A 17,148-nucleotide genomic window follows, 5' to 3' on the forward strand; every position below is an offset into this window, starting at 1 on the left:
AATAAATAAAGATGGTATTTTTTTTATTAAATGGCTTTCCGTAACTTCTTTTTTTTGTTTGTTTTACAAAAATATGTAAATTATGTGTGTCTATATTAGTGGTTGGTACTAAATTATCTTCAAATTCAGGACAAAATTGACTTTTACAGTAAACCTCAGTTGTGCTGAGTAATGTTAATTGTGTACTTTGGTTTAGGATTTTGAGAAATCTTTAACACTTACTCGTTGAGTGGTATGTGAAAAAACATCACAGAATATCATGTTGAAATTACACAATGTTAACAGTGGCTTAAACATTTTAAATACAGAACAATACATTTAAGTTTAATTGTATTTAACTTTTATGTGCAATATATTTTAATTGAATCATTATTTAAGTGTAGTTGTTTTGTTTTCATATAGGCGCAATGTTAATGTTCCAGCGCTGCAGAATGCTGCATTGGCTTGCAATACTATTAAAAATACTTTTTAGGTATATGCTATTGCGTCTAAGATGCAAATATGTTAGTGTGTGAGAGCTAGAAATGCTCTACGCATTAATAGAGGTCACATTTCTGTGATACGCCACAATTATATCAGAGCTTGTAATTGGCCCAACACTAAGGAAGGGTGGAGTTGTTAAATTGAAACACTAATCCCCTGCTGTTCGGATAGCGAAAATATTTAATTGCCAATAGTTGCCACATGATGGCGCCAAAACACTAATTTTCTACTAACATGGCACTGGCCTGCATTTCGTGAAAATTTTGGGCATTTCAGAAAACAAAAAAAATAGCGAATCGGCGAATTCGTGAACGCCCAACCAAGAATATGCGGGGGTTCACTCTTACACTTCTTAAATATACAACATAATTTATTGCTAATTATTTTTTGCACAAAGTACGAACCCCCGGGTTGACAACTACTGGTCTGAAGCAAAATATTCTGTAAATATTTGGACCAAGCCATCTCTCCTAGCGAGATTTGAGACAAGTGTGCTTTCAGTCAAATACAGTTCTAAACCAAACACGGAACAGTATACGGAACAAAAGCATCATTTATTATTTTCAGTTTAGTCGGCACTTCACAAAACAATTCAGTTTTGAAATGGCCAGTTTATATCATTGACGTCAAAACGAGCTCCTGTGTACAAAATGGGTCTTTAATTCGCTCCTCGTGAGCGAGATGTGACGCGAGTCACGTGCCGCTTCCAGTCAGCTGAAGTCAGGAGGAAGTAGCTCCAAGCTAACGTGGCTAACTAGCCTGCTAATACCAACATTTGTCTGTCTCATCTTTTATTGACACTCTTTTTTCTGTCTTTCCTTTTTTAGAGTGCTGGTCGTAGTTTTGTACATAAGTCCGTGGACTGAGCTAGTTATAAGTGGTGTGGAAAGAGGCGCTCTTGGTAACTTCTTAGCTTGGGAGCTAACAGTCAGTTGTTTTGGTCCTGGACATATTTGACAGCCAAAGGAAATTATTTATTTTTGTCTTTTTTTTCGTGGTTTGTGAACGTTAAAGCTACTGCGGTTGTTTCATGAAGGTACCACCGTGACTAGCGGCCACTCAGTGGAGCCCTCGCCCGACGAGCCTCCCCTCACTCCCGGCTCGGAACCACCGGGGTGCTCCGCTGTGAGCCAAGATGCACGACGCTTACGAGCCGGTGCCGATTTTGGAGAAGCTTCCTCTCCAGATTGACTGCATGGCGGCCTGGGGTGAGTTTTAACCTCTCAACCATACCTGGAAAAAAAAATCCAATGGAAGCAAGATCTCGAATATTCTTGTTGTAGTGAAATAAAATCTTACCTTTTGGGAATCACTCTTTAATGGTTGGCATTTGTTGGCATTTGCCATTTGGAGTCAGACGCAAACCAGCTGTTAAGATAGTTATTTTCAAAATGAAAGGCAAGTCCGACCAGGTATGCACGGTAAATATTTCACTGTACAGGGTTTCCTCAGTTTACGACGGAGTTCCACTTCTACTTACTTGTGCATAGTGTAAGTCGGAACGCGTCGTTGTCTATCACTAAACTATGTTAATGCAGTTGAAAAGTCATAATTGCAGAAAGTTCAGTATTCGTATGAAAAGCCACGAATATAAAATAATCAAATTAAAAAACTCTAAGCTGTATATCTGTACTGTCATGGACTAAGGAGCCCCTGTAATTTTTTTACTACTTGTCCGTGACCCTCTTTTGGGTCTCCTGACCCACCAGATTGACTGAAGTTTGACGTTTTCTCTCGCAAGTCAAAGCATAAAATCAGTCGAATGATTGATCATATCTCGAAAAACTCTTAAATTGAGTCACCCGTATCTCAAGGCACCGCTGTAGTTATAAAATGTGCAATTTATCTGTGCTGGAAATTTAGCTCGAAAAAGTGAAATTGCCAATGTGGCAACGCTTTCTTCCCACAGAGGACTGGCTGCTTGTCGGAACCAAGCCCGGGCATCTCCTTTTGTACCGGATTAAAAAGGATGCAGGTAGGAATAACATTGTCTTTGTATGAGGGCGGGATAATGTAAATTAAAATGTCTCACTCACTTGCAGATTTTCAGAAATAGACATGAAACAGAAGATTTACTTGGTTGTTTAATTTCACACTTGACGTGTGGACAGGCACTTCAGGGAACCAACTTTCTGTATGCAAGACGTTAAAAAGTGAATTTAATCTCCAGCAAATGCTTGATTGATCGCAATTATTTCATCTCCTAGCCACCAACCACTTTGAAGTCACGCTTGAGAAATCCAACAAGAACTTTTCCAAGAAGATCCAGCAGGTAGTGATGCGTTTAAGCGTCAGTTTGTGGTCCGATAATTCCCAATCTTCATTTGCTCTCCACTCTTGTTTCGCAGCTCTACGTTGTCTCGCAGTACAAAATACTCGTCAGTCTTCTGGGTAATACGCTTTCCCAACACGGCCCCACCCTCCATTTTGAATTTCTCGCTCCGTAGTGTTGATTACTGATATCTGCCGCTCTCTAACAACATTTTCCCACAGAGAACAACATCCACGTCCACGACCTGCTGACGTTCCAGCAGATCACCGTGGTGTCCAAAGCCAAGGGAGCCACGCTCTTTGTATGCGACCTGCAGGTTGGTGAAATTATCAATGAAAAGGGGCGGTTTCGCAGTTTTAAACTGCTAGCAGGATTTGAATGCATTTCGCTAAACTCTCCTCCACCACCCCCCCTACCCCCCCACCCCCTATTTTTCCATCTTTTTTACCTTTATTTTCTTTTTGGGAGCGGGGGAGCAACAGCGAAAATGCTTGTTGGTGGTTTAGCACCAAGAATTCTTTTGGTTAAAAAAAAAAATAAAATTCTAATGCAATTATAATAACCGTCAATTATCTGTGAATTTCTCTATTTATGGGCCGGTCCCGTTCCTATCCACTCTAATTGCATTGAAAATGTTTTTTTTTCTTTTTTTAACCCCCCAAATTACTGAATAAGCGAGGATAAATCACTGATAAAATTCACCTGTTTATTTCTATAGTTAACCAAAATTCCACGGGTGCCTTTTTGTTTCCAGCAAAGCAGCTCGGGAGAGGAGACGCTTAGAATGTGCGTCGCCGTGAAAAAGAAACTTCAGATGTACTACTGGAAGGATCGAGATTTCCACGAGCTGCAGGTAGAAAGTGAAATATCTCACTGTTTTTTTCCAGCTTACTTTCCAAATAAAACTCTCATTCTTTTTGTCCGTTAGGGCGACTTTGGCACTCCAGATATTCCAAAGTCCATGGCCTGGTGTGAGAACTCCATTTGTGTTGGCTTCAAAAGAGACTATTACCTCATCCGGGTATGCATATTTAGTTGCTTCCATTATGTCCATTAGGGCTGGATGAAACAGCCTTGAAATAAGATCTCCAAATTCTTCTTCATGAAGAGCATTTTTTTGATTTTTTTTTTCGCCTGTCGCTTATAGAAAAAGCAGTGACATTATTCAAAACATTGTTTTGCTTTTTTTTTTTTTTTTAAATTACTCCTTACACCAAAAAAAGCTTTCAAACGGTTTCTTTTTTTCCACCCTGCATTAACTTCCACAGAAATAATTGTATTTTTTTCTTTCACAAATAATCTGAAAGTAAGTGCTTCCTTTTGAAGCATGGCTTGGTAGTTGCTTTTGTCTGTTGCCAGCTCTCTCACACATTTTGTACAGGTGAGGTAAGGTGATCTCAGTAAAATGTTTGCCATTTGGAAGCACACACCTCAGGCCCAAAGTTCACAACATGTGGAAAACAAACTCAAATTAATGGCATCGCCCAAGTCCAAGTGTCCATGCATGTTATGAAGTGGTGTTGATGTCTCCAGCTGGACGGGCGCGGCACCATGAAGGAGCTCTTTCCTACCGGCAAACAGCTGGAGCCGCTTGTCACCCCGCTGGCCGACGGCAAGGTCGCCGTCGGGCAAGACGACCTCACTGTGGTGCTGAATGAGGAGGGCATTTGCACCCAGAAGTGTGCCCTGAATTGGACTGACATCCCCATAGCTATGGGTAAGAATACATCAGTTACACTGGAGCCTAAAAACCTGGGATAAGGGTCTAGCAGAGGGGTAATGCAAATAAGTCTGTGTAAAATGTTAAAGGTCCCCTTTCATCACTTTTTTATTTCATTTTGATAGTCTTTGGTGTCGTTTTATCTGGTTTGCATGATTATTTTGGTTGGAAATGCCCAAAATGTTCTTTTTTTTTTTTTTTTAAAGCAATACTAGTTGTTTTTTTTCCCCCTGTCATTTGAGGCGGTCGGATTTCTCATTATTATGTGACATGTAAATGAGCTTTGCTCTAATTGGATCAGCTTCCCTAATTTAAACATGGAAAACAGTTTGGTTTTGATTGATCCATATCACGGCGTCTGCTAGATGGATGGCACAGGCTTCGATGCCTAGTTCAGACCCCGAATCCCTCGCACGAGTTTAATCATGGGAGTTATTTATACACATGGAACGCACATTCAAATACAGTCCATAAGTATACATATGTTGTCTTTTACAACAATACTTACCTGTAACTATTGTGACAATTTTAATGTTTAATGTGTGAACATTTTATTGAAAAGTTTAGATCTTATTGACCCAGTATTCAGTTTAGCAAAGCGGTCCTGCACATCAAGCTAGGTAAAAAGTTCAAGCTCTAGCATGACTTGTCATATCATGTTTGACAAGTGTGTGTTAGAGGCTGACCAAGTGTGTGTTAATTCACACACCCCCAACTCCAGAGCACCAGCCTCCGTACATCATCGCGGTGCTTCCTCGCTACGTGGAGATCCGGACCTTGGAGCCCCGGCTTCTGGTGCAGAGCGTGGAGCTGCAGAGGCCTCGTTTCATCACGTCCGCCGGGTAAGTTGCACCATTGAAAACTCAGCAGAAAATAACATCATAAACAAACGGAGGATGTCTGTTGGAAAGTGTAATTAAAATTATGTACTCATTACAAGTCAGCTATTCGGGTCTTTTTTTTTTTTTTTTTTCTTCTTGCTTCAAAGAGAGACGGAATGCAGACTGGTAAGACGACTTGGCGAAGTCGATATGGTGGGAACACAGCTAGTTAACATGATCCTTGAGGGACTGGCTAATTTTTCTGTTGCTTAGATTAATAGCACAGACGTGCTCTTGATGCTCAAACGGATCGCTGACGTTAGCTGGGAGGCATTGTTTTTTGCTAAAAAAAAATTTTTAAAACTAAATTGGGGGAAAAAAACCAAAATCCTTTGGGGTGTCTTTGGTGGCGCAACCCCAAAAGTTTTTATCATTGTTATCAGATCAGGTCAGCGGTACTCATTCACAATCACTTTCTGCCACCCCCGATTGTTTATAAACATTATGAAAATTAGTATTTTTGTGTTGCTCTTTTCTTAGACCAAATGTTGTGTACGTGGCCAGCAACCATTTTGTGTGGCGCCTGGTACCCGTGTCCATCGCCACACAGATCCGGCAGCTGCTGGAGGACAAGCAGTTTGAGCTGGCTCTTCAGCTGGCAGTGAGTGAACAAACCTTTTGTGTTAAGACTCAAACTTCGCGCCCCCTTCGAGGACCTTTAGATTGCTTGCCAGATCAATAGGTTTGGTGAACATGTCTGTCATAACAAGACGCATGAACCCATGCCCGGAATGGAAAATTTTGGTTTGAAGCAGCCATATTGGGTGCATTCCAGGGGCCCGTATTTTGACGATAGACTTCTTGGGAATCCGCTCAAATGAGCACCGATTGGAAGTATCATAGACTTAGACAGATAGATGAAGCAAAATTTCAGTGTTTTTATCTATGCTGTTTATTGTGGGGAGGGCAAGGGGTCAAAGTTTAATGATGATTTTGAGGATTGGCTGTGGAAAAAGGTGTTGCTATGGGCCGTTCAGGTCTGCTTCCATGCTTGAATTCCCTTCTTTTTTGTTCTTTTTTTTTTTTTTTGCCCTCTCCTTCCCGCTAGAAGATGAAAGACGACTCGGACGGTGACAAGAAACAGCAGATCCATCACATCCAGAACCTGTACGCCTTCAATCTGTTTTGCCAGAAGCGATTTGACGACTCCATGCAGGTTTTCGCCAAACTGGGCACAGGTGGGTGGGACTTGGTAATTAGATCAGTTTTCCACTGTGGGCCACATACAGAAAGACTTTACCTTGTTTTTATGAAGCATGCTAAATACAAATTTAATATGGGTAATAATATAATATATGAGTAATATGAGTAAAAATATTATATATTATAGTAATATATAATATGAATAATATTTAATAGTTATAATATATTTAAAGAAAACAAGTGTAAATCTCAGCTTGGTGTTATTGGTGACAAAGCAAAAAGGTATTCGTATTATAGGGGTTGAAAACATCAAACTTTGTAGTCAATATGTGGCGGGCCATTAGAAAACTGCAAATGCGCCTCGGGCCGGACTTTGGAAGCCCACCGGTTTAATTCACCAACAGGCGAAGGGTGACTCATTCCAAACGTTTCCCCTCGATGTGTGCTGCGTAGATCCCACCCACGTGATCGGCCTGTACCCGGACCTGCTGCCATCCGATTACCGCAGGCAGCTGCACTACCCCAACCCTCTGCCAGCGCTGTCCGGAGCGGAGTTGGAGAAGGCTCACCTGGCACTCATCGATTACCTCACCCAGGTGCGTGTTTTGAGAGTCTGTGTGTTTATGTCGCATGTTTAGTAGCAGTAAAGCCAGTCGGTTCATCATTTTTATCGATTAATTCAGATATATTAGGAGGATGATGTTTTTTTGTTGTTGTTGTTGTTGTTGCGGCTTCAGTAGTTTAAAGCTCGTCCGCAGCTGACATGCAGTGCTTACGCTCATGACATGGCTGCAAACACAGAGGGGCTGGTTTACTGTCTGGTTACGTTCCCCCGCCACAGAAACGCAGCCACCTGGTGAAACAGCTCAACGACTCGGACCCGTCCACCACATCGCCGCTCATGGAGGGCACGCCCACCATCAAGAGCCGCAAGAAGCTGCTGCAGATCATCGACACCACGCTGCTGAAGTGCTACCTGCACGTGAGTGCTCTTTTTCCGTCTGCAAGTTGAAATTGCAGCTATCCTCCATGAGTCACGTTCACATTCTGCCTTTTCCACAACTCTCTAAGATGCCAAAAGATGGCGCCACAGCACTGTTTAAATAGCAATTGGTCTGAAGCGAGTCTGTTGAAGTGATTTATCTCGACTGAGTGATAACTTTTGTATGTCAGACAGGAGGAGCCTGGGTTGCTACTGGGGAGTCGTTGCCGCATGGGGTGTGGGGGGCTTAAGTTTGTGTATTGGTTATAAATAAAGCGAACTGGTGACGTGTGCTGCTGGAATTCGATACACGATCGAATTAGAGTTGAAAGGGCACCTTGGAAGCGATTCTGCCACGTGTTGGTGTTCAGACAGGCCAGGTGTTTCCCTTTAGAGGCCCACAAAGTCGGATCTAATCTAAGGGGACATGCCAGAGGCTACCGGAGGCTCGCATCAGGAGTCTGCATCCGATTATAAAGACAACAAGCAGCACACTGTGTGAGGCAATCAGAGAAGTCACCTGCTTCCCCTCTGGAAGGTGAAACACTCTAAGGCGGGGCTGTCCAAACTGCGGAATAGTCACACATTTTCTATTCACAATGGCCCGATGAATAACGATAATCAAGTTACAGCAGCAAGTAGCGTTAATCACAATTGTTTACTCCACGTTCTGCTCCATGTTATGGTCATCTTAGTATGGATCTCTCTTGTCTTGGTTCTGAATGCGGAGATGTGATTCTGCTGGTGCTCAGTACACGGGCGGCTCCCGGGTAGCAAGGAGGAGGCGGAGTTGTAAGACACAGTTGAAGTGTCCGAGAGAGTTAATAGATTTGTTCTCAAGTTTGGACAAGCCTGCTGTAAGGGCTTTGTGTTTGTGTTTTAGACCAACGTGGCTTTGGTGTCACCCCTCCTGCGCCTGGAGAACAACCACTGCCACATCGAAGAGAGCGAGTACATCTTAAAGAAGGCGCACAAGTACAGCGAGCTCATTATTCTCTATGAAAAGAAAGGCCTGCACCAGAAAGGTACCACACTCAAGCACGCAACAACAACACAGTAACGGTGCAAATACTGTCGTATGTTAATTTGGATTCAGATTTTTTGGTACGTTAGAGGCGTACGCACACTGGAACTTACAGAATGAGGTACGGGTCATCGTTTGTTTCCTAAAAAGAAGACACACTATTAAAGTTGCACTTTCTTTCAAAGAAAAGGTTTAAGCAGTTTTTTTTTCTTTAGATAATTTTGTTTGTTGGATTATCGTTCACATGACATTTACTCCAAGTGGTTTGCATTATATGTCTTCCTGTTTACACAAAGTAAAAGACTTACCGTATTTTCACGACCATAAGGCGCACCGTGTTAAAAGGCGTAGTCTCAGTTACGGGGTCTATTTCTGTATTTAACACACACATAAGGCACACACGTATTATTGGGCGCAGGCATGGTAAAACGTACGCTAGCTTAAAACATACGGTAGCATGCATGCACGCTTCGTAAGCGTGTCTCTTCGTAGGTGCCATTTTCTGGGGTCCTTAGCCAAACTAATGTTGTTTTGCACAATGCACATACTGGCACTATATACCTACTGGGGGCGTGCCTTTAGCGTCTTCTTTCACGCGCACCCTTCCCCCTTTAACGTCCGCATGCTGTCCTAAGTCACGTTCGCCTTTCCTCTATATAAGCAGCGTGTCGGCAGGAAATGCTCCCAGTCAGTCAAGCGGAGCGCTCATCAAAGTCACACAACAACCTTTACAGATTTTGGAATTTGGTGCACACATAAGGCGTCCCGCATTATAAGGCGCCCGTCCATTTTGGAGAAAATGTAAGACTTTTAAGTGCGCCTTATGGTCGTGAAAATACGGTATAGTTTGCGTTACGCTCCCTGACAGTCCGTGTTGTCAATACTTTAAGAACATGCACATAAAACAGCTTTAGGTTTTTAATCTAAATCGGTCCTTGACAAAGAGCACACACATATTCACCATCACAGTATCATACACAACCAGAGGATGCCCGGATACACTGCTGCCATCTAGGACCATGTGCGCATGTACCCAAGATGCTCTAATTTGCTTTCAGTTGACTACAATTTATTGACACCGGCTTTTCGCTTTGAATGGAAGCCATCGGGATCTGTTTAATCTCCGAAGGGGTTTCCCGCCTGTAGTCTTGTGAGGTCATTCCTCTGGAGACCCGCTTCTCCGCCTGGCGACTGATTCAAACCATCTGCACCAATTAGACGGAGTTAGCTGTGTAATGTGAAGCAGGTGACCCGTCGCTTCCTTTTGGACCATTGTCACATCTTGTTCTCCTCTTCTTCTTCTTCATCTTAGCTCTGCAAGTTCTGCTGGACCAGTCCACCAAGGCCAACTCCCCTCTCAAGGGCCACGAACGCACCGTGCAGTACCTTCAGAGGCTGGGTGAGCGTCCCAAAAATTACTCGTTCCAAGACCAGTATCTGAAATATGTCTTTGAAGACTGTAATTTGTGTAGTTTATTATTGTTGCAAAGAAGTCAGACAGTCAACATGGTGACAGGCAGCAATCAACATACTCTTAAGTGGCCCCGACTAGTTTTCAAACACAGATTTTTATACCTACCCGTATGTAAATTGATCAGACCAATATAGTGAATCGCTGCTATTTGCGGGTGATAAGGACCGAGCACCGCTGTGAATAGCGAAATCCTTGAATATTTGTGGCCCCCTCCTAAAAGGGGATTGTAATTGTGTGTAGATGCCACAAGATGGTGGCAAAGCACTTAAAAATACAGACTGGTATTGCGTTGGAATTTATTTATTTACTGTGGTCTAGATCAACGCAGACTAAAGAATAATCAGCAAAGCAACAACACCATGCATCTAGAATGTACACAATCATTAACCCATGTTACATAAATTACTGTATTCAGTCGTTCAATTATTCAACGCAAAAACACCACGAGGCTCGTCCGTAGTTATCAAACGAGCATAAATAGCACGAGTACAAACTGACGTGACATCACACATGGGCAAACAAATAGGTGCACTAGCACTTTACACAAACATTAAGGGTCATTAAACTCTTCTTTTGGCATTCACACGCATTGATAAATGTGCTGTCTTCCTTTGATTTGCATGTAGAGTTGGACACCTTACCAGGTGCGCCCAGGTTTGAAACAGACATATTGAGTTAACCCAAGTGTGGCTTTCTCACAGATCACTATTGATTAAATAAGTTAAATTACTCCCAGATATAACATTTTCCATTACATTAGTCTCCATCACGTCCAGCTTGTTATTTCTTCTACATGCGGTTGAGTTATTGGCCAAATTGAAAGGATTCTCAATGATTGAGTGGGGATTTTTAGCGCGTTGGCAAGAGCACTTCTTGGATTTGGAACTGTTTAATTCCCTAATAAATTGTGTGCTGTAATGGTACAAAGTACAGCTGGCATGTTTCAAACTTGGATTACTCTCCCATAGCTACATTAGTTGAACCTGTTTGTATTTAGTGAGTCATCAAACACAATGACAAAAAGTCATTGCTCGCAAGTTAAGTATCTTTGTTTTGCTTTTCCTGTGATTTCCCCGCACACAGGAGTTGAGAATCTGGGCATGATCTTTGAGTTCGCTCCCTGGGTGTTGAAGATGTGTCCCGAAGATGGGCTGAAGGTACGCGTTATTCAACATGGACGTACAGCACATGTTCTCTAATTTTGTTTTTGTGCCATTTGTCACCCCACGCTGATCACTTCTGATCCTAACAAGGAAGCATCTTCTCTGTTCCAGATCTTCACCGAGGACCTGACCGAGGTGGAGACGTTGCCACGGGACAAGGTGCTCAACTTCCTGAAGGAGGGCTTCAAGGAGCTGGCCATCCCGTACTTGGAGCACATCATCTACGTGTGGGACGACAAGGGTCCCGAGTTTCACAACACCCTCATTCAGCTCTACCTGGAACGGGTTCAAAGCCTGATGAAGCAGTACCTCATCTCGCTGCCGGAAGGTCTCCATTGAAATTGCGTCTATTATTATTATTATGGCACCCTATTATGGCCCAGATAAATTACCCTGGAACTGGATTTTTGGCGACTGGATAAACCTGACCCCGGAACTAGTAACCTTTGGAGGACCACTTGTGTTTAGACTGTGGTAACTATTGTCTAAATTGTATTCACACAGTGCTGATTGATTGGAAACTTTTAATTCCAGGAGCTACAATTACCAAGAAACAAAAGTAGTTCCTGGAACTCAAGGTGGAAATACGGCTTTTGACGATTGTTCCCCAAAGCTACTTGGACCTATGAAGAATACTGCAATAGTTACTACATTGAGGGAACAGTTCCCACAGTCCAAACACTTGAAATTACCTTGGCTCACCAGAGCTGTCAAATGTTATGGACCGGCCGTATTTTGTTATGGAAGTCATGAACGCTAACTGGTTATTTGCGTAACACTGATCGTTACAGATCTGTAAATAAAATAATTAAATTGCATAAAATACTGCAGTAACTGTCCCACAGTAATGTTCTTGGCATCATTTAAAAAAAAAAAAAGGAAATTCAGATAAATTGTTCGAGAAGGGAGTTTCTAAAGGTTGGCACCTCTGGATTGAGTTTAAACTTCTTTGTTTTACTATTATTGAATGTCAGGAGTTGTGGCTGTGGCGGCGGGGACGGAGAAAGGTGAGCTGGGAGAGTTCCGGAACAAGCTGCTGTCCTTTCTGGATATTTCCAGCAGTTACGAGCCAGCGCGACTCATTAGCGACTTCCCCTTTGATGGTAAGTGAAAGGGGTGGGGTGGGGGGGGGGGGGGGGGGAATATGTTTTAGTGTCGTAGTGAAAAAATGTACTGGAACACGTGGTCACAAATTGTTGCTGTCGGGCCGAAACCTTGTATGTCCCTATATGGTAAATTTCATGTTGTCTCTAATCAATACGAGTAATATGTTATTTCATGGATAGTTAACCAATTTAAAGCGTTGAAAATAGTTTGAGAACAAATCAATGCACTCTCTTAAAAACACTTGAACTGTCTGAGAAGTGTTGCAAACGTCCACCTCTTCCCTTACTCCGCGGGTGCCGTTCGGCATTTTGTTGCCTCGAGATTGAAAGTCTGGTTGTTCTAAGACAATAACGAGTGAAAATAGGTTAGATACATTTAAGTAAACCCGTTTAGTTAAAAATGGATCGCTGTAATGCTTTGGTTCAGAAGGAACTGGTCAGCCATGAAGGTTAGGTTTGTGTGCTGATTCATTTCCTCCTCCTCCTGTTTTTTAATTTTTTTTATTTTTATTTTGGGATTTCCTGAAAAGTAGTGATTTTTGGAGATGCGAGGGTTCCGCCCCACAGCAACTACACGTGCTGTATGATCTCTCCCAAGGTCTGCTGGAGGAACGAGCACTGCTCCTGGGACGCATGGGAAAGCATGAGCAGGCGCTTTTCATCTATGTGCACATCCTGAAGGACACGCGCATGGCTGAGGAGTGAGTGCACGTACAGACACACACAAACACACACAAAACATGGGGAAAATAATGAGAGGTTGTGGTCTCTGCAGATACTGTCACAGCCATTACAGCAGCTCTGTGGAAACTGATAAAGACGTGAGTTGCTTTTAATTTCCAGTTTAACGTGTCCTCCTGGATTGTTTTATTCTTGTGTGTGTGCTTTATTGCTTTCTGTGGCCCGTTGTTTAGGATTGAGAGGCCTCCCAAAACCGCTTCCCCTCTTGTGGTTTTATAAATGCAAATCATAAAGGACGGCAAATACAGTTTTCATTGAGTCAAAGGTTCATTTATCCAAGTCAGTCAGGTCACATCCGATAATTCGACAAGATAAAAAAAAAAAGGCATTTTTATTCAAAATAACATAAATATGCACTGAACTAAAATGTAATTTCCATTTTGATATGAATTAAAATGAATACTTGAATAAAAGAAAACATGGCCGCTGCCTGAATCCAAACCGTACGCATCAGGAAGTGGTTAAGGACATTTTTCTTTTCAAATGTAATCACAAAGAAAAACACACATAAGCGAGAAGTATTTTCATATATCTCCACACCTTTGTAAAGAGGTTACGTTTTTGTCGGTTAAGGACACAATTCCATTCATTATGTTTTGGATATAATATCAGATGGTTATACATCAGGTCAGGGGAAATGCTGAAGCCCAAGCTACATGCACACACACACTATAAATACCCACATGTCACAATATTCGGAACATCTGCCCAACCTAATGTGACCTGTGAGTGTAGCTATTACAAATGATCTTCTATGACAAAAGAGAGGCGTGACAACGTTGTACCCTGTGCCCGGCAGGTGTATCTGTCCCTGCTGAGGATGTACCTGTCCCCCCCGGACGCGCACTGCCTGGGGCCCATCAAGATGGAGCTGTCGGAGCCCCAGGCCAACCTCCAGGCTGCCCTGCAGGTCCTGGAGCTGCACCACAGCAAGCTCAACACCACCAAGGTAAAACATTATATAGAAACTTGAATTCATGTATTCATTTAATAAGGGTGTCAACGTTTGTCTTAATGACAAGACGTCATTTGGAAGAAATTTTGTCGCTGTAAAAAAAAAAAAAAAAAAAAACAGCTGCAAATTATTCTTCAATTATCGTGTTGTTATTTTTATACTTGATGGCTTGAGTAGTGCTACGTAGGCGTTTTAAGATCAAGGGGTCAAAGGTTAAGGAAAATAAAAACGACTTTGTGATTCAATTCAGTTGTATTATGCAAAAGGTGAATAAACATTGTTCCTAAATAAATGTTTTAAAACAACCAGTCCTTCAATATTAAATGCTAATGTATTGAATTTCAAAGTTAGATACAACTGTACTTAACAAATGTATTGCACTAAATAAAAAAACAAGTTTAAGCCGCTTTAACATTAGGCACAGTTTGAACATTGAATTCAGTGATTCTGTCGTGTACCACCAGTGGTACTCGTACCACACTTTAAGAACTACTGATGTAAAGTTAAGGAAAACTATGAAGTTGAAGAGTGTCGTTAAATATTGAATTTGTTCTTACACAGGCCATCAACCTGCTGCCGGCCAACACACAGATCCGCGAGATCAGAGTCTTCCTGGAGAGCGTCCTGGAGGAGAAGGCTCAGAGGAAACGCTGCAACCAGGTGCTCAAGAGTCTACTGCAGGCGGAGTTCCTCAGGGTGAGCGTGGACCAACTGAAAACATTGTGAATCTTCTCAGAAGTCTGTCACCACTTGTGCTACAACGAACAATTATTTGAATAATCGATTAATCTATCAATAATTTGTTCAATTAATTGATGAATCAGATTAAAAATATATTTTTCTTACATGTGAAAGGATTTGGACAATTTTAAGTTAAACAAGGTGTCTGAACGATTAATCGATTATCAAAAATCATTATTGATTAATTTGCTCATGGATTAGTTGTCAATTAATCGTTGCACGTATAGTCATTGTTCATTTTTGTGGACATACAAAAGTTAGTCAAAAGTCGCTTAATTGAAAAATAGTCAGTAGAGCGGTCGTAAAAGTCGATAAATTTAGCGCTAAGTTGGCAACACGGACTCTGTTTTTGTAAACTGGCTCCTCTGTTCGTAGCCATCTTGTTCGTACAAGCAGTAGACGTCAGCGGGGGCGAACTTTGAACTACGGACGCCGCTGAAAGAGAATCAGCCCGGCAAATACATTCAAATTCATCGATTAAAATCTGCTAATCTCCCAGCCCCCACTCTCAATATCGAGACTGTCTCTTGGGACCTTTGGAGTTGAGAGAGCAAGGTTCTGGTCGCTACTTTTTCAAACAAGTGCTGAACTTGACACCGCTTTTGTTTTTGTGTTCCAGGTGCAGGAGGAGCGCATCTTCCACCAGCAGGTCAAATGTGTCATCACGGAGGAGAAGACGTGCAGAGTGTGCAAGAAGAAGATCGGAAACAGGTACACTTTTCTCTCCTTGATTTTGTGAAGGGTTCTTTAGCACGGGGATATTAAAGGGGGATATTACGTAAATGTGATTTTTATTTTTATTTTTATTTTTTAAAATAGCTTGTATGTAAGGCTGCAACTAATGATTATTCTAATTATCGATTAATCTTTCAATTTTTAAAAAATTTCCATCCATTCAAAAGCGGGACATTATTTCAAATTGGCAGTGCAGAAAGTGCACACACATAACTTGATTATGATTCAGTTTTTCATGAAAAAGTCCGTCTTTCATAATCTGTCCAATTTAACGACGCCTCCGTTTCGCTGTTGCCACCATTTCCGAACGAGCGACTTTTGTGTCTTTGCAGTGCGTTTGCCAGATATTCCAACGGCGTGGTGGTGCACTACTTCTGCTGCAAAGACCGCAACGCATGTCCCACCGAATAACACCGCCCGCTACACCCTCCCGTTTCACTATAACTTGGAAATAAAATCTAATTCATTTCCCGCTGCCACCCCCCCCTGAAGACACTCCTGGAATTATGGGAGAACTTTACAAGCACTCAGAACGAAGACGCGGTGGCCTTTTTTTTTAATTTTTAAGCTGACATTTGTAGCCATAGAACAAGAGGAAGGGGCGAGGATTGTGACTTAAAATGGACGCCAAGGACATGATCGAGGACGCTCGACTGTTAATGCCTTTTTCTGACTCAAGATTGTACACAAGGCTGTTCGTTTTTTGCCAGCATGAAGAATCACCTTTGAAGTGTTTTACGTTTTGATCCTGTTCCTGTTTTTTTTTTTTTTGCCCGTCATGTTCACCTTCAATCACAAATTGTAAATTGTTTTTCCCCCCGCGAAGGAAAACCAACGGCAGGATCGCTCAAGTGCAGCACTTTAAAACGTTTATTTATTGCTTGGAGGAAGGTACTTGGAATTTGAATGGCAAATGTTTAATTTGTGCATTTAAGTGTGATTGTTATTTAAAACAAACACAAAAAAACCCACACTGTTACGAGCTATGAATGTCTGATTGACTTGTTTGGACCGCCTCACCGCATCTGACACGCCTACTGTAAATGTTTACACACTTTTGTAACTTCTTTTCAAGTGTGTTTGTCTGGCTTTCATTTCTAATAAACATTTTGCAGCAGGATGTTTGACTGTTATCCTCCAGACTCAATAAAGTAACAGCAAATCCATTGCATAAAGCGTGTTCTTCATGTGCAAACACAGGGCATTTTTGTTTGAGTTTTACTGTGTAATATGTGGGCTCGTTTAGTAAGAGAGATAATATTAGCACCTAATTTTGTACAATCTAAATCTAAACTGATCAAAGTTGTATGCCCCCGCATACCAATCAACGGCGGGGGCGATTGATGCCCCCCTTTGCACGCCACTGATTTTTTTTCTATCCATTTTGCATTCATTTTCAGTCAATTTCGAATTCATATTGAGTAGTCCATTTTAAGTTCATTGGGAGTCCTATTTGTGACCATTTTTCAACAATTTGGAGTCCACTTTGAATCTTTTTTGAGTCCATTTGGAGTCTCATCTGAAGTCCGTTTTATTTCCATTTTGAGCGATAAAGTGCTCCTCCTCACAAAATAGCGAATCCTACCGCAACCGTTTATTTTTTTTTTGTGTCGAGCTTGCGTACATTAGCATTTTTCCTTCCCTTTGTGTCAATTTTCAATTCATTTTGTGTACTTGTTGTGCTCCCTCCCTACAAAACACAATCCACAAACAAGGCAGACATGCTTA

At 41.9% G+C, this 17,148-nt stretch overlaps 1 protein-coding gene across 2 annotated transcripts; it reads left to right on the forward strand.

The window, feature by feature from the left end:
• Window positions 1–1,107: 1,107 nt before the first annotated feature.
• Window positions 1,108–16,595, forward strand: vps39 (VPS39 subunit of HOPS complex). Of its 2 annotated transcripts, XM_061795534.1 has the most exons (25): window positions 1,108–1,384; window positions 1,520–1,691; window positions 2,393–2,458; window positions 2,691–2,755; window positions 2,832–2,874; window positions 2,977–3,071; window positions 3,510–3,608; window positions 3,684–3,776; window positions 4,289–4,472; window positions 5,197–5,317; window positions 5,837–5,957; window positions 6,405–6,534; window positions 6,953–7,095; window positions 7,341–7,481; window positions 8,365–8,506; window positions 9,818–9,904; window positions 11,063–11,136; window positions 11,254–11,470; window positions 12,117–12,245; window positions 12,847–12,949; window positions 13,024–13,069; window positions 13,789–13,938; window positions 14,506–14,640; window positions 15,305–15,396; window positions 15,753–16,595. In XM_061795534.1, the coding sequence occupies exons 2-25, from the start codon at window positions 1,619–1,621 to the stop codon at window positions 15,829–15,831; spliced, it is 2,628 nt and encodes an 875-aa protein (XP_061651518.1). In that variant the 5' UTR covers window positions 1,108–1,384; window positions 1,520–1,618; the 3' UTR covers window positions 15,832–16,595. The 2 variants fall into 2 exon arrangements, with proteins under 2 accessions (XP_061651518.1, XP_061651519.1); XM_061795535.1 differs by having other exon boundaries at window positions 1,108–1,691; window positions 6,408–6,534.
• Window positions 16,596–17,148: the final 553 nt, after the last annotated feature.

Source organism: Phyllopteryx taeniolatus, chromosome 13, assembly GCF_024500385.1.
Source record: "Phyllopteryx taeniolatus isolate TA_2022b chromosome 13, UOR_Ptae_1.2, whole genome shotgun sequence".
NCBI classification, from domain to species: Eukaryota; Metazoa; Chordata; class Actinopteri; order Syngnathiformes; family Syngnathidae; genus Phyllopteryx; species Phyllopteryx taeniolatus.

Coding starts and splice junctions, on each gene's coding strand:
- vps39 (XM_061795534.1), top strand. CDS start 1,619: ATGCACGACGCTTACGAGCCGGTGCCGATTTTGGAGAAGCTTCCTCTC. Junction 4,473..5,196: donor TGACATCCCCATAGCTATGG/GTAAGAATACAT, acceptor CCCCAACTCCAG/AGCACCAGCCTCCGTACATC. Junction 11,471..12,116: donor CCTCATCTCGCTGCCGGAAG/GTCTCCATTGAA, acceptor ATTGAATGTCAG/GAGTTGTGGCTGTGGCGGCG.